At 37.2% G+C, this 20,884-nt stretch overlaps 5 protein-coding genes and 3 non-coding genes across 11 annotated transcripts; 7 read left to right on the forward strand and 1 right to left on the reverse strand.

Moving 5' to 3' along the window:
* Positions 1 to 3,232, forward strand: ABF4 (ABRE binding factor 4). 4 transcript variants are annotated; one of them, XM_012981485.2, is made up of 5 exons: positions 1 to 116; positions 1,002 to 2,079; positions 2,425 to 2,496; positions 2,589 to 2,618; positions 2,898 to 3,232. In XM_012981485.2, exons 2-5 carry the CDS (start codon positions 1,030 to 1,032, stop codon positions 2,970 to 2,972), a joined length of 1,227 nt encoding a protein of 408 aa, XP_012836939.2. In that variant the 5' UTR covers positions 1 to 116; positions 1,002 to 1,029; the 3' UTR covers positions 2,973 to 3,232. The 4 variants fall into 4 exon arrangements, with proteins under 4 accessions (XP_012836939.2, XP_088679441.1, XP_088679448.1 ...); XM_088823315.1 differs by having other exon boundaries at positions 6 to 116; positions 998 to 2,079; XM_088823322.1 differs by having other exon boundaries at positions 17 to 116; positions 1,010 to 2,079.
* Positions 3,233 to 3,624: 392 nt separating this feature from the next.
* MCCB (3-methylcrotonyl-CoA carboxylase) lies at positions 3,625 to 7,715 on the forward strand. The gene is made up of 10 exons (XM_012981484.2): positions 3,625 to 4,076; positions 4,177 to 4,296; positions 4,450 to 4,884; positions 5,001 to 5,091; positions 5,179 to 5,411; positions 5,518 to 5,682; positions 6,170 to 6,244; positions 6,453 to 6,584; positions 7,090 to 7,146; positions 7,234 to 7,715. The coding sequence occupies exons 1-10, from the start codon at positions 3,864 to 3,866 to the stop codon at positions 7,435 to 7,437; spliced, it is 1,725 nt and encodes a 574-aa protein (XP_012836938.2). The 5' UTR covers positions 3,625 to 3,863; the 3' UTR covers positions 7,438 to 7,715.
* A 214-nt stretch (positions 7,716 to 7,929) lies between these two features.
* TRNAR-UCU (transfer RNA arginine (anticodon UCU)) lies at positions 7,930 to 8,002 on the forward strand. Its single transcript has one exon. It is a non-coding gene; the product is annotated as a tRNA-Arg (tRNA).
* Positions 8,003 to 8,084: 82 nt separating this feature from the next.
* On the forward strand, positions 8,085 to 8,157 carry TRNAR-UCU (transfer RNA arginine (anticodon UCU)). The gene has a single exon. It is a non-coding gene; the product is annotated as a tRNA-Arg (tRNA).
* Positions 8,158 to 8,228: 71 nt separating this feature from the next.
* On the forward strand, positions 8,229 to 8,301 carry TRNAR-UCU (transfer RNA arginine (anticodon UCU)). Its single transcript has one exon. It is a non-coding gene; the product is annotated as a tRNA-Arg (tRNA).
* A 262-nt stretch (positions 8,302 to 8,563) lies between these two features.
* Positions 8,564 to 10,951, forward strand: ATHM3 (Thioredoxin superfamily protein). The gene is made up of 2 exons (XM_012981334.2): positions 8,564 to 8,993; positions 10,443 to 10,951. Exons 1-2 carry the CDS (start codon positions 8,801 to 8,803, stop codon positions 10,760 to 10,762), a joined length of 513 nt encoding a protein of 170 aa, XP_012836788.1. The 5' UTR covers positions 8,564 to 8,800; the 3' UTR covers positions 10,763 to 10,951.
* A 625-nt stretch (positions 10,952 to 11,576) lies between these two features.
* LOC105957551 (Putative endonuclease or glycosyl hydrolase) lies at positions 11,577 to 14,455 on the forward strand. Its single transcript, XM_012981481.2, has 2 exons — positions 11,577 to 11,865; positions 12,742 to 14,455. Exon 2 carries the CDS (start codon positions 12,786 to 12,788, stop codon positions 14,262 to 14,264), a length of 1,479 nt encoding a protein of 492 aa, XP_012836935.1. The 5' UTR covers positions 11,577 to 11,865; positions 12,742 to 12,785; the 3' UTR covers positions 14,265 to 14,455.
* Positions 14,456 to 14,533: 78 nt separating this feature from the next.
* Positions 14,534 to 19,094, reverse strand: LOC105957552 (Protein kinase superfamily protein). The gene is made up of 9 exons (XM_088823343.1): positions 18,800 to 19,094; positions 17,799 to 18,356; positions 16,957 to 17,232; positions 16,593 to 16,854; positions 16,348 to 16,400; positions 16,115 to 16,182; positions 15,920 to 16,009; positions 15,735 to 15,819; positions 14,534 to 15,245 (listed from the first exon to the last, which is right to left on the reverse strand). Exons 1-9 carry the CDS (start codon positions 18,888 to 18,890, stop codon positions 14,719 to 14,721), a joined length of 2,010 nt encoding a protein of 669 aa, XP_088679469.1. The 5' UTR covers positions 18,891 to 19,094; the 3' UTR covers positions 14,534 to 14,718.
* Between the last annotated feature and the right edge of the window lie 1,790 nt (positions 19,095 to 20,884).

Below are 20,884 nucleotides of genomic sequence, written 5' to 3' on the forward strand. Positions count from 1 at the left end.
TTTAAATTAGAGAGTCGTGTCAAAGCGACACTAGACACTTGTCGACTCCACACAGGCATCAACACCGGCGAAGAAGAAGGAAACGACACGATCGCCATTTTTCTCTCTCTATAAGGGTAAAACCGTCCTCGTATCTTGCACTTTCTCTCTCTGGAATTTCCTAATTTTCTCCTCCTTTTTATGTTTTTATCCTTTGCCTAATCAATTTTCTTCTTCGCCAATTTCTAATCTTCACTTTTCATTTAGTTAGGAATTAATTCTTCAGATTCATAGAAATGTTTGATTTTTTTCTGATTTTTTTTTAATATAGTTCATCAAAGAACGATGATTAACCGTCCGATCATAGGAGATTTTGAGATTTTGTTATGGCCGTTTGATCTTTGAGCTGCGAAATGAGCTCTGCGAAAAGACGGAAAACGAATCTAGTTATAAATAATTATGAAGATGATTATCTATTGGATTTCCGAGATCTCGTTTTTGTTATTTATTTAATTATTTATTATTATAGTGAAGTATGCATATCGATTTAAGAAAGTGGAGTTTTTTTTTTTTCAGTTTTTATTCTGGTTAGATTTTGTGTTTGTTTCGTTTTTAGATCTGAAATTAAAGAAAATAAAACTTGAAGAAGTGACTGAGAATCTGAAATAGAAATACCTGTATGATTTTACTGTAGTCAGTAATTGAGTGCTTTACTCTCTGTCAGTATGAATTCGGAAGTTTTTTCAAGTGGAAGCTGCTGCGCTGTATAGTTTTGTCAATTCTTTAAAGCTAAGTATTCAGTTGTTTACTATTATTTAACTGCACAGAGTGCGACCTGTTTCGAGTTTTTAATATTTCAAGTTTTTTTTTTTTTTTAATTTTAAATTTAGTGATATCTGCTTGATTTATTTATAGAGCTGGTTGGTTTCTTCCTTAGCATGGAAAAAAGGAGGAATATGTGTATTTATTGTCATTAATTGATATACTAACTAATGATTTAATTTTGCATTTTTGCTAGTTAGTGGCTCAGTTTTTTGGGTATTTGAAACAATGGAGTCTTACATGAACTTCAAGAACTCAGGAGAAGCAGATGGTAGTGGTGGAAATGGAAATGGAGTGCCTCATTTTAATTACCCACTGGTTCGACAGTCGTCGGTATATTCCCTCACGTTCGATGAGTTTCAGAGCACGTTGGGTGGATCCGGAAAGGATTTTGGATCAATGAACATGGAGGATCTGTTGAAGAGCATTTGGACAGCTGAAGAAAGCCAGGCTGTAGGTGGTGGAGATGGAGGTGCGCCAGCTGGCAACTTGCAGAGGCAGGGTTCTCTAACGCTACCTCGTACGCTTAGCCAGAAAACCGTCGACGAAGTGTGGAGGGATGTCTTGAAAGAGCCTAGTGGCGGTGGCGGTGGCGGTGGTTCGGGTTTGGGGCCAAGAGAGCCCACTTTGGGCGAAATGACACTCGAAGAGTTCTTATCTAGAGCTGGTGTTGTCAGAGAAGATAACCAACCTTCTGTGGGGCCCACTGGAACCGGCTTCTACAGTAGTTTATCTCCGTTAAACGGTAATAATAACGCTGGTTTTACCATTGGATTTCAACAGCCGTCTCAGAACAACATCGTTCTTAATCCACCTAATTTGGGGATTAATATGAGTGGTGTAACGACTTCTCAACCGCCGCCAAGGCCACAGCTACAGCCTCTTTTTCCTAAGCAAACAACTCTGGCTTTTTCCTCCCCGACACAAATTGTGAGCAATGCTCATATATCTAGCCCAGTGGCAAAGGGCAGAATGGGGAATGGTTTGAATAACGGTGTAAACGTTCAAGGTGGGAAAATGGTGATGGGCGGTGGATCGAGCAATGGAGTGGCGGCGGCGGTTGTTGCTGCAGGGGGGTCTCCAAGGAATCATATGTATTCGGATTCTGTCGGTAAGAATGATACGGACTCTTCATCTGCTTCGCCTACGCCTTATCATGTCGGGGAAGGTGGAAGAGGGAGGAGGTCTTCTAGTTCGTTGGAGAAAGTGGTGGAGAGGAGGCGGAGGAGAATGATTAAAAACAGAGAGTCTGCCGCCAGGTCACGAGCTAGAAAACAGGTGATTAAATAATGATTGAGAAGTAAATGTGCTCTCGTTCTTGATTTGAAGATCTTGCCACTTAGTTGACTACCCGAATCCATTTTTTAACTTGACTTCTATATGTTGTGGTATCAATATCTGGTTTAATTTGTTTCCACGATCGACTGGTAAACGATGATACATATGGAGGATTTCCTTTTTATGCTTCGGGAATTTTTGGGGTCAACAGATTTTGCCATGACGCGATTGTGGAATAATACTTAATAGTTCACCTTTGTAAATTTTCAATGTCTGAGTAAACTTTCAATCACATAATTCATCACCCCGATTAATAACGCGTGCGGTGTAACGACCAAAATGCAGGCCTATACTCTGGAATTGGAATCGGAAATAGCAAAGCTCAAAGAAATGAACCAAGAGTTGCAGAAAAAGCAGGTATATTTATTTTCACAGTCAAAATAGAGTCAACGGGATCAAACTTAATATCGGCGGCTTTAACAACGATTTTTATCATGTTTGTTGTACAGGAAGAACTCGTGGAGATGCAGAAAAATCAGGTGTGTGATTCTTTCGCTGCTTTAAAAGTCATAAATTGTTGTAAATTTTCCACGCAACTTCGATATATTTAATAACATTTTATTGTAGTCATCAATCAACAAACCGGTCAAGTATGTAAAAACACATTATCTTGTAAACCATAAACCAGTGAACAAACCATGGTTAATCCATCTTATAACCATGGTTAATAAGATGATAGTTTCCTTGGTTTTTGGGTACCTAGCGGACTTAGCTACGATTTATTTTTTAACTTTTATTTTTTATTTGTGGGTGTACAGATTTTGGAGACGATGAATAAACAGTGGGGAGGTAAAAGAAGATGCTTAAGGAGGACTGTGACTGGACCTTGGTAGTAATATTAGATCACAAAATCTGAAAGCTTAGTGTGTTTCATAGGATTGAACAGCGTACCGAAGCAAAGAGTGTATTGCTGTAAATTATTATGGTGCTGCTCTTATAGGTGTCGGAATATACGACCTTTATTTGCTTCTCGTTTTGTTTAATATTTAGATTAATATTTATTTAGAAAAACATCGTGGATCCTTGTATTAGCAGAATACAGTATTGGTGTTGCAAACAGTATATTAATTTTTATCTTCTTTTGTTCTGGTAATGCCCTTTTGATTCATTAAGTTGCACAAATTTAATTTGATTTAGTTAGTTGATTTAAGAGCATTAAATTTCAATGTGGTTTCTATTTCACAATTATCTCTCATGCTTCTTATAGTGTCAATATCTATATATTTTATATTTATATTATAGGTACCGGAATTTTCGAATTTCTGTGTATTCGATCCGAATGCTTTTGATTATGACACAAGTTTTTCATTTAAATTTTCGAATTTTTATTTGAATGGAACTGAAATTAGTGCAATTCCCAACGAAAAAACATTGATTTTTTTTTTTTTTTATTATAAAAATGCTAATTCAGAAATGCAATCGATTTTAATTTCGACAATCGAGTTCGATTTCTTTAATAACAATTTTAAGGATAGTGTAATTTATATTTCGAATTGAATAGAATCCAAATTTGTTCAATAAATAACAAAAATGTGGATATGAAGGACTTGTTTGGATATGATCAACAGCTAGGACAAGCTGCGAGTCTTATTTCCAATTAGGCTGTAGGCAAAGCACTTCCCTCAAGCTGCCGTATTATTTTAATCAGAAACTAGAAAGTTATAAAACGACACCGTAAGAGAGCTAAAACGAAGTAGAGAGAGAGAGGAGAGAGAAATTCAGAAATGTTCAGAAACTTGGCCGTAAGAATTTCATCATCGGCTTCGAGCCGATCGATCTCCCGGCGGCTGCGGCACCCGAATTGCCCCGCCGACCCGACCCGAAGCTTATGTTCCAGTATCCTGCCCGACACACTCGACCGGAGCTCCGAGTCTTTCGCTCGCAACTCCGCAGCAATGGAAGGCATAATTTCTCAACTTCACTTGCGCATTGAAAAGGTATCGCCTCCCTCCCCACTCTCTCTCTCTCTCTCTATCTCTCTCTCACATCACTGACATCACTGACGCGTGTACTATGTGTTGCATGTGTGTGTTGCAGGTGATGAATGGCGGAGGTTCCGAAGCTGTAAAGAGGAACAAAAGCAGGAATAAGCTTCTTCCTAGAGAGAGAATCAATCGCTTGATCGATCCCGGTTCTTCATTCCTCGAGCTTTCCCAGGTTTCATTTCTCTCTCTAATTTTAATATCCCAAAAAATATTGCAATTCATTAATTTCTCTTCAATTATTTCACCTCAATATCTCTGTTTTCAAATTCAATCATCACTGCAAAAATTAACACTGTATAATAATACTCGTAATTCTTAAACTTAGCTTGCTGGCCATGAATTATACGATACTCCATTACCATCCGGTGGAGTAATTACCGGCATAGGTCCCATTCACGGAAACCTATGTATGTTTGTCGCGAACGACCCCACCGTGAAGGGCGGAACGTACTATCCAATCACGGTTAAGAAGCATCTTAGGGCACAAGAGATTGCCGCTCAATGTAGACTCCCCTGTATGTATCTTGTAGATAGTGGAGGCGCTTTTCTTCCGAAGCAGGCGGAGGTTTTTCCCGATAAGGAAAATTTCGGTAGGATTTTCTATAATCAAGCTGTGATGTCGGCAGAAGGTATCCCGCAGATAGCATTGGTACTAGGCTCTTGCACAGCTGGCGGTGCTTATATTCCTGCTATGGCTGACGAAAGCGTGATGGTGAAAGGGAACGGTACCATTTTTCTCGCTGGACCTCCTCTTGTGAAGGTTAGTTAAGGCAATGTTTGGATGCGTTTGTAAGCTTGTTTTCGATTTGTTTTTTTTCCAGCTGTGTACTCGTTTATTTTTTTTTGAAAGAGATAATTTATTTGAAGTTTTAGTAGGCTGCTACTGGAGAGGAAGTCTCTGCAGAAGACCTTGGTGGTGCATCTGTTCACTGTAAAACATCGGGTGTTTCAGACTATTTTGCACAAGGTAAATATTTGCTATTTTTTTTTAAGTCAAATGCTTTATGTTGAATTTAATGAAATCATCGATGTGCAAATTACGTGTATCTTGTAGACGAACTACATGCACTTGCTATAGGAAGAAACATAGTGAAAAATCTGCACATGGCTGGAAATGCGGGTGAACAACGTCATGTAATGCCCGATTTCAAGGAGCCTTTGTATGATGCGGCTGAACTTTGTGCTATTGCACCAACGGATCTCAAGCAGTCATTTGACATCCGGTCGATTATTTCACGTATTGTTGATGGTAGCGAATTTGATGAATTCAAGAAACTGTATGGCTCTGTAAGGCTCTTTTAACTCCAAATTATATATAGTGATTCTATCGGTATATGTTGTTATGGACTCTAACAGTATCTTGTAATTGTACCTTTTGTTTTCCAACGAATAGACACTTGTAACAGGATTTGCGAGAATATTTGGGCAACCCGTTGGAATTATTGGGAATAACGGTGTACTGTTCAACGAATCTGCGTTGAAAGGGGCTCATTTTATTGAATTATGTACTCAACGTAACATCCCGTTGATCTTTCTTCAGAATATCACTGGATTTATGGTATGCAATAACTATTGCCACACTTACTAATTACTTTAAATGATATAGTAGATTTTATACTTATACAATTATTTAGTGAGTAAAGACATGGTTAACTTTATATGGCCTTTTCTTTTTGTTAATTCCTGATCATAATTGGTTCACAATGAGCATGTGCTATGTGGAATATATACATACACTGTCGGATTTGACATCACATTCATAAATGATTTGCAATTAATTGGATGTAGAATTATTTTAGTTTAGACGAATAGCTCAGTTCGACTTAGAAGATGTCTCCGGGATGAGTTTGTGTTTGAAAATGAGTTGATGAATCAAATTTCTTTGTCAACATGATGGCACGTTCTAGCAAATTTCAATAATATGACAAAACATTCCAGTTTTCTTGAGTTTCCAAACTAGGAGAGGTTGATCAAATCATGAGGTTTTTATACTTAGAAAATGTGATTATGAATATAAAAATTAATTATATCTTCTTCAACTGCAGGTTGGCTCAAAATCTGAGGCCAACGGTATAGCAAAATCCGGAGCTAAAATGGTAATGGCAGTTTCTTGTGCGAAGGTCGGTTTTCTATATATTTATTATACTTATATGTTTTTTGTGAATTTCTATAAATAATTTGCAAAATGTGGGCGACAAAATATCCGTCACGATTTGCTTGAAAAGTTTGGAGTTTTTTGACTTTTATTTTGACAATGAACACTTGATTATCATCTTCATAATATTCAATTTCTAATGGCTGTTTTACTTGCTACTATAATCCATTTAGGTTCCCAAAATCACGATTGTTGTCGGTGGAAGCTTCGGAGCTGGAAACTATGCAATGTGTGGACGTGCATACAACCCTAATTTCATGTTCTTCTGGCCGAATGCGAGAATATCTGTAATGGGCGGAGCTCAGGTACTAATTATTATAATTTGAACTCTTCCATAATCACAAATGAAACAACTACATATATTTATCAGAAATGAACATTATAAATTGAAACGATACATCGATTATGAATACATCTCTAGAGTTTTGCCGGAATATTCTAAAAGTATACTACAAAATATTTAGTGAAGTAAAGTTCCTAGAAATTTCTCTACTTTTTCACGAGTCTTTCACACTTCTAAGTTTGTGGAGTTTTTTTTAAATATGTACAAAAACAAAGGTGGATAGTGCCACAATTAGGACTAACTATTATATAAATTCGTCCTCTACGATTTTTGGTCAGTTAGTGTGTTGAAGTTTGGTATATTTTGGCTCTATCAAGCCTATCAAACAAGTTGGCAATTGCATGAAATATGACAAATCCAATAATTACGAGGATAAAACACGCTTATATAAGGTGGCCGCCTATCTAACAATATTTTGGAAAAGCACATTTCATTCATCCCTAATTAGTTCAAACGGGTTCCTTCAGGCTGCTGGCGTGCTGGCTCAAATAGAACGAGGCAATAAGAAAAAGGCTGGAATCGAGGTAAGATTTCTACTTTTAGTCAATCTGCTAGACCTACAACATCTGATCAATATTCAATAATTAACGTGTAATTACAATATTGTACAGTTGAGTAAAGAAGAGGAGGAGAAATTTAAGGCAGGGGTGGTGGAGGCTTACGATAAAGAAGGCAGTGCTTATTACTCCACGGCGAGGCTTTGGGATGATGGCGTTATTGATCCAGCAGATACGAGAAAGATTTTAGGCCTCTGCCTTGCAGCTTCTACAAAGAACAAACCCGAGAGTACCAAATACGGTGTCTTCAGAATGTGATGTTGATTAACGACCGTCTCCATTGCAATATTCAATGATTTGAAAGATGCCATGTAGAATGGTCGAAAGTATTAGTTTGTTATGTTGGGATTCAGACGCGTTTGTACAAGATAGAAATCGAAGAAATTAATAATCTGATGAAGCAAAGATAACATAGTTTGATCTTGTAGGCAGGAGCGGAAATTGTGTAACTTGTGATCGGTGAATGTATATTTCGACACTACATGCAGTTTGAGAAAAAATATGGTGTGAAAAAAGCATCTCAATCTTATGATTAATGTCTGTAGACACCGTTGGTGGATGATATCGTGTATACTGTGTAGTATCAATCATTTATCAAAAAAATAAACACTTACAATGTTTTGAATTTTGATATGATGACTATTGAAATATGGAACATGGAAACCGAGAGAGAAACGAAGCCAACCAAAAACAGTTGATATAATTTTGTTATTGAAGATAGATAGCTACAAAACTTCATGAATATCACAAGCGCCCGTGGCCTAATGGATAAGGCGTCTGACTTCTAATCAGGCGATTGTGGGTTCGAGTCCCACCGGGCGTGGCTTATATTTTGATATATATTTTTTTCGCTTTATTTTATTATTAAAATGAATATAATACTGGTGGGTCCTACCAAACAAATAGCGCCCGTGGCCTAATGGATAAGGCGTCTGACTTCTAATCAGGCGATTGTGGGTTCGAGTCCCACCGGGCGTGCAATCGTATTAATTTTTTGTTATTTTGTAAGTTTTAGATTAATATTAAACAACCTAGATAAACAACAACAAGCACCCGTGGCCTAATGGATAAGGCGTCTGACTTCTAATCAGGCGATTGTGGGTTCGATCCCCACCGGGTGTGCTAAAATATTTTTTTAAAAGTTAGGTGAAATTTAAAAGCAAATTAATTATATTTAATATTTTTTATTTTCTCATTTATGGACTTTTATAGAAAAAATTATCCAATAATGCATCTCACATGTTTGGCCCTTCACGGATTCCAGCCTGTAACCTACTATAAAAATCTCAACTCCTAAAGAAAACAATTGAAATCCAAAAATTGTTTATTATTATTCTTTTGTTTTGTTATTTACACGTCACCATCTCCACCCAAAAATTGAAATACCCACGTGCCTCATTGATCCATTCCACCACACACACACACATACATATATACAATCCACTTCACCATCGCTTTCTTTTCTGCAACTGTAACTCAGCATCCACGCGGCCACTCCGAAAACGTTTTCCATGCCATATATTTTGAATCAATTTATACATAACACAGATCACGCCGACATTTTTACCCACAATTGAATCAGTGAGGGTTTTTGCATTTCATTTCCTTTTCGCTAGAAAAAATGTCCGCTTCATCATGCTGCTCTTCTTCTGCTCTCTTCTCGCTCGCGCTCCGCCGCCGCCGGTACGGAGTTGCGCCGTCGAACTCAGTGAGTCACCCGCAGCTGATTCAGCGGTTCGATCTCTCGTTCCGAGCTCAGAGGAGACCCGGCGCCCCCAAATCCCTACGCGTCTCCTGCCTTGGTGATAACAAAGGTAGTTTCTTCACCCCCTGCAACTGTTCGACAAAAGTTGCCTATGGCGGCCTATCTTAGATTTGGCGTTTTTTATTTTTTTTCTTCCTTCGATTTATAAATTGATTGATTGAATTTGAAATATTTGCATTGATTCGTGATCTGATTATTATTTCGTGATTTTAGGATAAATTGATTGATCTGAATTTTTTTTATCTGGTCCAGTGAAGAAGACTTGAAGTTTTGTGAGGTTGTTGCAATGTAGATTAGAAATGTTGTCTTTTGAAAACTTAATTTCTTCTACTCGTTTTTACGATGCCTTGATCTAGATGTATACGTGGTTGCCCCAATTGTAATTAGCACTTGGACCCCTGCGAAACTTGATTTCGATTTGTTTCGTAAATTAAGGAAAGAATCTGATATTGCAGATTAGTGACGTTCATTCATAACTTATGAATGTTCCTTAGTGTTATATGAAACCATAGTTGTTGACACTTATTGTATGATTGTATAATGCTGGCTCACAAGGACTTAACTCTAAAAGAATCGATTGAAAGGGAGATACGATATGCGATTGACAATTGTTAATGCGTCAAATATAGGTACTTCATTGGTTCACGAGAGTTAGTTATAATGTTTATTCTTGTCTGACTATCATGTTATGCATTGTTATCTATTTATTATCGAGTTAATTGTGTGTTTTGATGGGTTCTGTGGATAAATTTATTGGGGAGGTGGTTGCCTGATTGGGTTATGATGGTGGGGAGACAGATATATTTAGTAGTATTTCTCGAGTTTGACTTTTTGTTTTTGCTGGCTTAGTTTTTCGGATGTATGCTTATCAATATATTTCGATGGATATGTTTATATGATAGTTTATCTGAATTCCACAGTTTAGAAATGGTTATATCGTTTTCTTTTATGCAGTAACTAACACGATCGCTCTCTGTCTTTCCCTAAAATATTGAATAAAGCATTGCTGATGTAAACTACATGCAGCTGCAATTTTTTCCAGTTTGACTCCCGTCCGTAGAATATTGAATTTATAAAGACTAATGGTTGTTTTGTTATTTTGAGAAGATAATTACTTCCTCTCTCTTCATCTGCATAGTCGGTGGCAATATTTCAGTGTCCTTGCTGATTGTTGAATAAAAAAAAAATTAGATGCACGGAAATGGAGTTTTTACGACTTCAAGCGATGTCTCGTGCCATATGTGGGGCCCACTTTGGAAGATATGGTTCTTTAGTTAATTACTTGAAACCAATTAGGTTTGATTGGTGGTTGTAAAAAAATCCGAGACGTGTATAAAAATGAGCAAGCAATGCATCATTCTTATTGACGATCTTAACTGATTTTCTTGCACCGTCTCCTATACATACAGTAGATTTAACTGATTTTTTTTAAGGTTCATATTATTGAATTTTTCCTTGTAATCTTTCTTCTAAATCGGTTTTTTCTTCAATTCTGCAGCTCCACTGGTTACTGGCAAATCATGGAATAAGCTGATATTAGACAGTGAATCCCCTGTGCTTGTGGAATTTTACGCGAGTTGGTGCGGGCCGTGCAGAATGGTTCATCGCGTGATAGATGAAATAGCAACTGAATACAAAGGGATATTGAAGTGCTTTGTAGTTGATGCAGACAATGACTCGCAAATTGCTGAGGACTATGATATTAAGGCTGTACCGGTTGTGTTGCTCTTCAAAAACGGTGAGAAACTCGAGTCTATTATTGGCACCATGCCTAAAGAGTTCTATGTCGCAGCTATTGACAGGGTTTTGGCTTCATAGATTTAGCTTATTAAGAGTGAAATGTTTCGGGTTTTTTTTTTGGTTCCAAGAATTGATAGAAGCATTGCTTCTCCTATTAAATTTTTCTTTTTTTTCTTCCACATCAAATGTTTGTACAGAAGCCAGTTTCTCAGTGTATTCAAGAACTATGTTCTTTTTAATGAACTTGTAGTGATATTTTGAAGTGAATTTGGTGGTCTTGTTTCATTAGTGTGTATTGAGAAATCACACACACCACATTTGGTATGCATATTGAGCTTGACAAACTCAGCTCGATCTTATCAAATTTGTGAGGCTCGGCTTGATTTATTGTTGGATTTTGGGCCTAAATTGAATTAGTAAAAATCCAGTCCATTTTGGCGAGCGAGTGAAATCAACTTTTTGCACGAGTGTAATACACACGAGTGTGTTTCCATCTGGTGCGATTGGGGGTTTGGGGTGAGAGATTATTGGACAAATCCGAGTGATTCTTTTTTATTTTGATAAGATCAAATCTGAGTGATTCGAGTCCAATCTAAGGGTTCCAGTGAATTGTGCTTTGTGTGTTGGACTGTAGGTGCCACCGCCGGTGGATTATGAACGAGAAAGTAGCAATAGAAAACTAACTTGCTTAATCGATTACAGTTTCATGTGTCGGAATTAATTATTAAGGTTTCCATATCTCTATTTTTTTTTTCTTTTCTTTACACTTTTATACTTAGAAATTAGGATATAATGTAAACCAGAATAAATAAATAAATAATAATAAATAAAAACAAAGAATAACAAAAATTAGAAACACGCACAAAGCAGACTTTCAAGTTTCAAGGAACGTATATATATATTGATATGTCGGTCCCCTATAATTTTTAATGTTGGTATTTCTTTCTTTCTCAAACGAATTTGTGCGAACTTTTCCGTTTCCCCTTTCGGCCATCGCCCCCACACCTTACGTTACCTTACAGTGAAAAGCCCTTAAAATTTATTTTCTCCAATTCAGAAATAATTAAATAAAACTATACCCACCAAGAATCATTGTAGTTTAATCCACTCTCCAAGAACACTGCTTACTATTTTTATTTTTCCCTTTCTTTTTTCGGACAAAAGCTTCGTATCCGCTTCAGGTTAGTTTTCTTCTTCTTATTTCATTTTCTATTGGCGCAATTCGTTGATTTGATAAGGTGCTCGGATTAGGGTTTCTGAATTGAGGATTTTTTTTTTTCAGTTAAAAAATTGGATCGTTTAATTGCTTTATGCGTTTCGAGTATGAAGAATTGAATTGAATTTTCGCTTGATTGATTGGGTTGTCTATCCCTTTCGTTTATTTAGTTGATCTTTACTGGGTATTAGTGCTGGGTTGGATTTCTTACTGAATTTTCCGTTTCCTATGTATGCAAGATTTAATTTGATTTTATGGAGCTGCAGCTGCAATCTTTATTCCACCCTCAACTAATTTCTGTTGCAACTTTTGATTAAGATCGTTTTTTTTTTTGGAATTACATGAGCTGATTTTGAATCTTTCTTGTATGCAGTTTAATCTTAGCAAGGTGTTTTTCATTGGTTATATAGGCAAAATTGACCTAATCCCCAATTTATGATGCTAAATTGTTCACGGCAAACCGGAAATCATATCCACGAACAAAAATATCATTTCCCGTAGATGTCTCCATATTAAATTTTCTCAATTTAGGAAGCCTTGATGCAAATAGTAAAGGCCCTTCATCTCCAGTTTACAATCTGAGCTCCTTCGATTGAGAGAGTTTGATGGGCTGAACTGATTTCATTTGTAGCATTCCGTCAGCAGAAACGGAACTGTGAAATGAAGATTAATATAGATAATACACGTAGTGTCAAAGATTTCATTTGGTCTGTTTTATAAACATTGTGTTGGCCTGCTCTTTCCTGTTGTATGCGTTGCTGTTCGTTTCGTTTTCTACTCAACTCTGTTTTACTCATTAAATAAAATCTTGAATTGTTCGATTCCGTTTTTCCCTTTTCAGATCAATCACACTCTGTTGGTACACATATCTAACACAAGAAGAGTATGTCAAGCTCGAACATATCCACGCTAGCACTGCCTCCGGATTACTCCGAACAAAGATTTCATCATCAAATCTCAACCCCAAATCGAAACATAAATCAAAACCGAACTTCATTACAAGGCCCCGTAGCAATTCTTTGGGACATCGAAAACTGTCCAGTTCCAAGCGATGTCCGATCCGAAGATGTAGCTGGCAACATAAGAATGGCCTTGCGGGTACACCCTGTAATTAACGGGGCAGTCACTATGTTTTCAGCGTTTGGTGATTTTAATGCATTTCCGAGGCGGCTAAGAGAAGGCTGCCAGAGGACAGGTGTCAAGCTCGTAGACGTACCCAACGGAAGGAAGGATGCTGCTGACAAGGCGATTTTGGTTGACATGTTCCTTTTCGCCCTCGATAACCCTCCTCCTTCCTCCATCATGCTTATATCCGGGGATGTCGATTTTGCCCCTGCCCTGCATATTCTCGGTCAGCGAGGTTACACCGTAATTCTTGTGATTCCTTCTGGTGTGGGGGTTTCGTCTGCTTTGAGTAATGCTGGGAGATTTGTTTGGGATTGGCTTAGTGTTGCCCGTGGAGAGGGGTTTCTGCCCCCTCCGAAGGCGTTGACAATGCCTAATAATCATGCTGGCTCGGCTGAGATTTCTGGGTTTTTGATGGGGTGTTCTAATAAGGTCAACGACGATGTGGAAGGTCAAAATGAAGAGGAATCGATAGTGTATAGAGGGATTTCGAGGAGTTCGTATAATGCTACAAGAGAATATTCCACTCACTCGGAGTTTAGTAGTAGTTCTATATTAATGCTGCAAAATCGTGAGCAAAATGACTTGGCGTGGGTCCAGCCAGGAGATTTGAACGGTTTGAAGGGCCAAATGGTAAAATTGCTCGAAATGTCTGGCGGTAGTATGCCTTTGACCCGTTTACCCGCCGAGTACCAAAAGGTATACGGGCGACCTCTTTATGTTTCGGAATACGGGGCGTTGAAGCTCGTGAATCTCTTGAAAAAGATGGTAGATTCGATTGCTATTGAAGGGAAAGGGCAAAGAAAGACTGTTTGCCTTCGTAGCTCAAAAGGTGGATCAATTAATCCTCCCGTGATTTTGGCGAGGAGAGAGAAGAAAGGAAAAGGGGTTCAAGAAGATGGTGGTATTGATGTAATTATAGGCGGAGGTGGTTCGTCGGACGAGTTGTCGGATGATGATAGGGTGGCTGTTGATTTGGAAACTACGGAACCTTCTCAAGTTATTGATTATAATCTCAAGAATTTCAGATACGAGCTACAGGAGATTTTGGTGAGTTACTCCTGTCGGATTTTTTTGGGTTGTTTCGAGGCGATTTATCAGCAGAGGTATAAAAAGGAATTGGATTACGTGTTGTACGGTGTGAGTTGTTTGGAGGAGCTTTTGGAGAAGGTGAGTGATGTGGTGGTTTTGCAAGAGGAATCGGAGAGTAAGAGGAAGTTTTTAGTTGCTTCATGTTAGTTAGTTGGTTTGTCTGAAAAAATAAGGTTTCTGAGTTTGTGTAAACCTTGTTTCTTGTTCTTGTTCTTGTCCTGTTCTCTGTTAAATTTTGGAAGAGAGAAACTGTGACGAGTAAATGTAATTGTGTCTGCTTAAATTTGTATTATATTAATAATGATTATTATTATTATTATAGGTTTATTTTTAAGTTATTACTGTAGTAGAAAATGGCAGAGAGATCTTTCTGTACATTGGCTTTCATTTGTATTGTTAAAGTTTAGAATACAAGATGATAATTTCATTATTTATTTATTTTATATAGTGAAAAAGGGAATTAAATAATAAATGAAAAATGAGTGTTTAAATAAGAGTCTTAAAAGAAATGGAAGTATTAAAAATAATTACTACACTTTTTTTCCAGGTTGAACCAAAATTGTACAAATGAAGTGGAAACACACAGTAAAAGGAAAAGGGTTTAAATGGAAAATATATTGTTAGGCGACTGAGGGGATCCATTTTCGATGAGGAAGCTCCGACTGCAATGCGAACGGGTTGTGCTCGAAGAAGAAGCCAAACACCTCCCATCGCCACTTGAAAAGACATTTTTGCCCCTACTCTTCCTTCCTCTACTCCCTCCACTCTCGTCATCCTCCAAGGCTTCAACGAACCCACTGTTTTGAAACGGGTCCGCACTTTCGTACAATAGCCTGAGCACCTGCTTCATTGAAGGCCTCGCCCTTCCTTCTCTCTGCGTGCACCATTTGACTATTGCCACGAGGGTTTGAAGTTGGTCAAAGTCGTAATTATCGCCAATATAAGGGTCGATTAGCTCGGTTATTCTTGACTCTGAAGCAGAGAATTGTTTGGACCACTCGACTAAGTTTTTGTTGTCTTGTATGGCTCGTCTTCCTGTGATGAGCTCTAGTAGAACAACTCCGTAACTGAAAACATCACTCTTCTCCGTTAGCTCTTGTGTTATTATGTACTCGGGGTCCATATAACCTGTCAATGTTTGAGTTTTTAGCATCGAACAAACCAAGTTTCTAAGGCCTTGTTTGGCTGTACCAACAGAATTAGTCCAACATAAGATTATAGTTTGAGTTTTTAGGATCTCCCGTACCCAGTTTCTAAGGGCTCGTTTGGTTGATAAGAATTGGATGTTTTGTGAGCTTAATAACTGAGGCAATTGTGGAAAAAATGGCTCTAATGCTGGCTAATTGGGAGATTATTTATTGGATCTCCCATGGTCCAACAATATAATTGGATCTTATTCTCGGCTAATCTTATCTTAGGAACCAAACGAGGCCTAAGAGTATCTAATGCATATTCCCAATTAAACCAATATAAGGACACATTTGTTCCCAAAAAAAATGACCATCTTGGAAGCATGCACAGTTATCGAACTAACCAAACACAAAATAATACATAATTATATGCCACCCAAACGAGGCATTAGGAGATGTCTTTTATAGTGCAAGATGATTGGCTTACCTGGAGTTCCTCGTACATCGGTGTTTACAGGTTCAAAGGAAATCGAGCCGTCTTTTGAAGCATGTGCAAGCCCGAAATCAGCAACCTAGAATAGCATTCTTTTATCAGCTGAGCATAGCGAAAAAAAAAAAGAAACTAAACAATTAATATATAAGTTTGCCTTTTTAAAAAGGAAGTGAATTTACCTTTGCAACAAAGTTATCATCTAGTAATATATTGCTCGACTTAATATCTCTATGGCACAATGGAGGGTCACAATAGAAATGGAGGTATTCCTGCACAATGAAAAATGTATCATGCGCAGATCTCAATGTTTCAAAAATCATTTTGAAGAAATTATTTAATTTGTGTAGATCAGCATATAATCCCCGGAATTTTACCAGCGCGTTTGCCACATCAATTGCGATTTGAATTCTTGTACTCCAGCTCAGTGGAGTTCGACCTTGTGCTAAACATAAGCAACTAGCCACTTAGCAAATCAATAAGAAACAATTGTTTTAACTTTTGAATTCTGATTAAGTAAATCTTGTTTCTTCTTCTGAATATATACTAAAACTACACACTACAAACAATACAAAACTAGAATAAAGAAACATTAGAAGTAATAACATACCATGTAGGTGATCTTTTAAGCTTCCATTTGCCATATATTCATACATTAGAAACCTAAGATAGAATAATAACTTGCAGGTGTTATTTATTGGTCAAATATATATATATATATATATATATATATATATATATATATATATATATATATATATATATATATATATATATATATATATATATATATATATATATATATATATATATATATATATATATATATATATATATATATATATATTGAGATACCTCTCGCGCCTTTCCATGCAGAAACCTCTAAGAGAAACAAGATGGCGATGGTGTAATCGAGCAAGAAGTTCTAATTCTCTGCAAAAATCATCATCCGCTTGCTCCGAAGCTTTGCTCATTCTCTTAACTGCTGCAACTAAACCGTCCTCAAATTCACCCTTGTAGACAATTCCAAACCCTCCTTGTCCAATAACAGTGCCAAAATTATTCGTAGCTTTCTTCGTTTCTTTGTAGCTGAATTTTCTGAACATACACGATGGTCCTTCATGTAGTTCAAACACCAGACAACAAATAAAAATCAGCACATAACACATAATATATATATATTAAGGGAGAGAGAACTCGAGTGGAAACAAGGACATACCATCTTGGAATTTTCTAGAAGGAAGGGCGATTGCTTTTGGGGATGTTGTGTCATTGTTCATATCACTATCATTTTCGAGCTGTTTTGTTTTCCTACGAATGAGGACTATTAATACCACGAGCATTGTGACAGCAATAACAGTAACTGCAATAGCTATGCCTGCAATTACTGTTAAATGGTAGGGATGGCGATTTTCATTGAGAGGTGTGTTTAGGGAAAGCTGAGTTGGACTAGCAGCAATTGGAGATATCTGTGGTGGAAGTGAAGGTGGAAAACCTGAAAAATAGGCAATAAATATTATGAAGTAGCTACACACAAATTATATTATTTCGGAGAAAAGCTCAGATATTTGTCGTTTTTGGCTAATGCACACGTATTAAGAAAACTAATCAATGTGCATGGATTCTTAGAAAGGAAAAAAAAAACCAGATGAAATGACTAAAATACCCATTGTTTAATCATTAATTCTCTCTCAATAAAATAAGAGTATAAGGGAAAATTTGAGAAAAGTATGATAAATGCTTAATTGGAATTCTAAACTGACGAGTAATTAAAACAATTTTCTTTAATATAGGAGGGAGGGAGTATGAAACAAAGGTTTTCTCTTGATAGAAAATTGGTTGTAGCTGCACAGCTATCAAATATGTTTTAAATTAGATTTCAAGAGAATACTTCATCAAACCTAATGCCAGCAAATTCACTACATAAACAAGGAAAAGTTAAGCAAATCAGCAACTTCTTTAAAATCCCATAATAAAAACACAAGCATAAAGTTGGAAAATAAATACAAATAAAATAAGAATCATATCATATGTTTTGCAATTTTTCAAGAATCATCACACCTGTAGGGGAGAGAAGACTAATCCCGAAGAAACAACTCGCAATATCAATATTCGACACATAATCAACCCCACTAGCAAGAGCAACGAAAGTTGCATCCCTGCAAGTACTCAACGTAATATTATCAACGGGACCCAACAAATTCCTTAGATAAAGAATACCAGCATTCAAGCACTTTCGACAAGCAATACTATTATTATCACCCGACAGGGGCATTTTGCAATTTTCGGTAACATTGCTAAATTTCGGAGACTCGAGCATCTGAGTCACGGTGGATCGACCCTGGCATTCGTAGTTCAGGGGTATTTTGGTCCCGAAGCCACAAACTATTGTGGCGTTTCTTGTTACACCGTAGAGCTCAAAAGTCTTGGATATGGTGTGGATGCATGTAGCAGATAAATCTGAAGGGATACCTAAGTTGCTTGTCGTGTTTGCGTACTGCGAGACGGAAACAGCAATGACGGCATTGATATAACGACAGCACTTTCCTTTATCTTCTTGGTTGGAGCAAAGAGAGGCGGCTAGTGTGAAATTAGACCTGCTCAAATCCAAGGGGCAATCTGCATATAAAAATGAGGAAAAATGCGAGACATCGTTAAAATTAATTATTTTACTTAAAAAAAGTTGGAATGAAGTTTTACAAGTTAAGTTAAAATTAGTAGAAGAACAAACATCCCCAAATTCAGGGTTATGAAATCAATACTGACAAACATGCATTAGCAAATTGAAGACACAAACAACTTCAACATTTGAACCTAATTACGATTAGCACCAAACCTTCGTTCAGGAATCAATTAATGCTCAGAAAAAAAAAAATAGAAAATAACAGATGTCAAATTTGAAGTTTGAACTAAAAATCCACCAATGAAATTAACTGAGTTCGGCCACATGCACCGAAAATCCATGGAAATTAGCAATTTCAAGTAACTAAATGCAGCATTGTTTCTAAACCTATGCAGGAAAATTCGCAGCAAAAATTAATTGTGGAAGCAACGGCGCTAACCAAGTGCAGCAACTGTTGAAGAAATTCGCGTTTGGAGAAAGACCGCGGAGAGTAGTAGACCAATAAATCCGGCCGGTCCGTACGGTGCCATGGACACGCAAAGAGAGTGGTGCACGGCGGCGGAGCTTAAGCACCGGCGTATTTTAGCACATTGTGCGAAGGAGTGTCTGATGAACGGAAGGGGGGCGGGGTGGGGGTGGGGGTGCTTTTGACTTGGTGTAGACTACACTTTCTTTGGCTTCTTTAAATTATTTCCACACGAATCTGAGTGTTGTTATATGGGCATTGCATTTGTGAATTTCCCCTAATTATATATTCTTGCTCAGTTTCCGGAGCTTCACTTGTGGGGTCCATGGCCATATCCACCTTTTGCTAGATTTACAACTTATTTAGTGTAAGCTATTTTTTCAACATCTCTGATTGTTAAAATTTAATATTAGATGTACTAATTTTCGGGTTTCAAGTTTTCGAGTTTCTGGTTTCGCGTTTCTGGAAAATGTACCTATTTTTTTCTTAATTTCAAGATGATGATTCGACAAGTTTGACAGCCACGCACATATGGCCGTTGATCACTTGCCTACATAAGTCACAAGGATATATCATTGCAAAAAGTTAAGATTATTATAATAACAATATATCATCCCAATGTGTGCTCTCGTGATCTTATTGCTAATTTCTTTTCTCTAACAATAATAGAAGTGTGATGATTGATCTTGAAGAATAGATCAACGGCTATGATCTATTGATGAGCTAGAGTGCAACTGATTGGAAGGAGCTGAGCTACAGATGATCATCTCCAAAAGAAGCTGAGGTGGCAAGTAGAACGGTTTTTAGATGCAAGGCTTGAAAGCTAGTCTGTACAGATAATATGAGAAATGATCACTAATTTGAGTAACACAGTTGTAAACACTCTGAAATCAAAGAGATAGATTATGTAGTTGAGAGAAATTATGTAATATGTAATCTTCCAATTGTTTGTGTGATTACATGAGAGTTCCTCACCGCAAGTTGATGTAGATCAATTGATGGAACCACTCTAATCCAAATAAACCCTGAAAAGATTAGGTTGATTTAACATAACATTTTCGGCTTAAATCCACTTTGCACCCTCGAAAACAATCTATGGCACTTTGCACCCTTAAAACACATTTAATTGTTCAAAATGCACCCTACTCTATTTTCTTGTCATATTTTCCGACGTTAACTAACTTTATGATTGTCAGCTGGGGTACTTTTGCCTCTTTATCGATTTTCTCTTTGGTGTGTAGAGTGCTAATGTATTTTCAAAGGTGTAAAGTGTCTAATCTATTTTTTCTAGGGTGCGAAATGATAAACAAATGTATTTTATTTTTTTGATTTTTTTTCAATCTTTATTTTATTGTACACAAATCAATTTTACGGCACATTCTCATCCTGTGACTTCAAATTATAAGGTGCAGAGACAATAGTACCCCTGTTGACAATCAGAAAATTAGTCAACACCGGAAAATATGACCGAAAAATAGAGTAGGGGTGCATTTTGAGTGTTTAAATATGTTTTGAGGGTGCAAAGTGCCATAAATTGTTTTCGGGGATGCAAAGTGCCAAAATGGTGCATTTCGAGGGTGCAAAGTGGAATTAAGCCGAATATTTTCTATAATCAAATTAGCTTAGTTCTTGAATATAGGGGTGAGGAAAAAAAATCCGAAAACCGAAAAACCGGACCGAAAACCGAAAAACCGACCCGAAGTATGCCGTCCCGAAGCAAGAACCGCATATACGGTTTTTTATTTCCGCCGAACCGAAATTTTCGGTTCACACTCGGTTTTTCAAGTGGTTAACCGAGCCGATGTACCGAACCGACCCGAAACGACGTCGTTTTGATAGGGCCTAATATATATTCCTGATTTTTTTTTTCTCTGAATTTTAATGTGCCCTAGCCCAATAACCAGCCCCAGCCCAATAACCCGCCCCAACTCGTTTTTTTTTGGGCTTTGTTGGTTCCAAATGGGCTGAATTATTTTTAGGATATTTTGGGCTTATTTAGATTTATTTTAGAGAAAAAAAAGGGCTGAAAACCGACCCGAAAACCGGAACCGTTAAGAA

The sequence above is a fragment of the Erythranthe guttata genome, chromosome 2 (assembly GCF_056151865.1).
Source record: "Erythranthe guttata isolate IM_541 chromosome 2, IM_541, whole genome shotgun sequence".
Lineage (NCBI taxonomy): Eukaryota > Viridiplantae > Streptophyta > Magnoliopsida > Lamiales > Phrymaceae > Erythranthe > Erythranthe guttata.

Bases quoted from the DNA above. Each gene is read 5' to 3' on its own strand.
- ABF4 (XM_012981485.2), top strand. From the start codon at position 1,030: ATGGAGTCTTACATGAACTTCAAGAACTCAGGAGAAGCAGATGGTAGT. The intron at 2,497-2,588 runs GTATATTTATTT...TTTGTTGTACAG, and splicing joins AAGAGTTGCAGAAAAAGCAG to GAAGAACTCGTGGAGATGCA. The intron at 2,619-2,897 runs GTGTGTGATTCT...GTGGGTGTACAG, and splicing joins TGGAGATGCAGAAAAATCAG to ATTTTGGAGACGATGAATAA.
- MCCB (XM_012981484.2), top strand. From the start codon at position 3,864: ATGTTCAGAAACTTGGCCGTAAGAATTTCATCATCGGCTTCGAGCCGA. The intron at 4,077-4,176 runs GTATCGCCTCCC...TGTGTGTTGCAG, and splicing joins TTCACTTGCGCATTGAAAAG to GTGATGAATGGCGGAGGTTC. The intron at 4,885-5,000 runs GTTAGTTAAGGC...AAGTTTTAGTAG, and splicing joins CTGGACCTCCTCTTGTGAAG to GCTGCTACTGGAGAGGAAGT.
- ATHM3 (XM_012981334.2), top strand. From the start codon at position 8,801: ATGTCCGCTTCATCATGCTGCTCTTCTTCTGCTCTCTTCTCGCTCGCG. The intron at 8,994-10,442 runs GTAGTTTCTTCA...TCAATTCTGCAG, and splicing joins CTGCCTTGGTGATAACAAAG to CTCCACTGGTTACTGGCAAA.
- LOC105957551 (XM_012981481.2), top strand. From the start codon at position 12,786: ATGTCAAGCTCGAACATATCCACGCTAGCACTGCCTCCGGATTACTCC.
- LOC105957552 (XM_088823343.1), bottom strand. From the start codon at position 18,890: ATGGCACCGTACGGACCGGCCGGATTTATTGGTCTACTACTCTCCGCG. The intron at 18,357-18,799 runs GTTAGCGCCGTT...TTTTATATGCAG, and splicing joins TTCAACAGTTGCTGCACTTG to ATTGCCCCTTGGATTTGAGC. The intron at 16,401-16,592 runs GTATCTCAATAT...ATTCTATCTTAG, and splicing joins TGCATGGAAAGGCGCGAGAG to GTTTCTAATGTATGAATATA.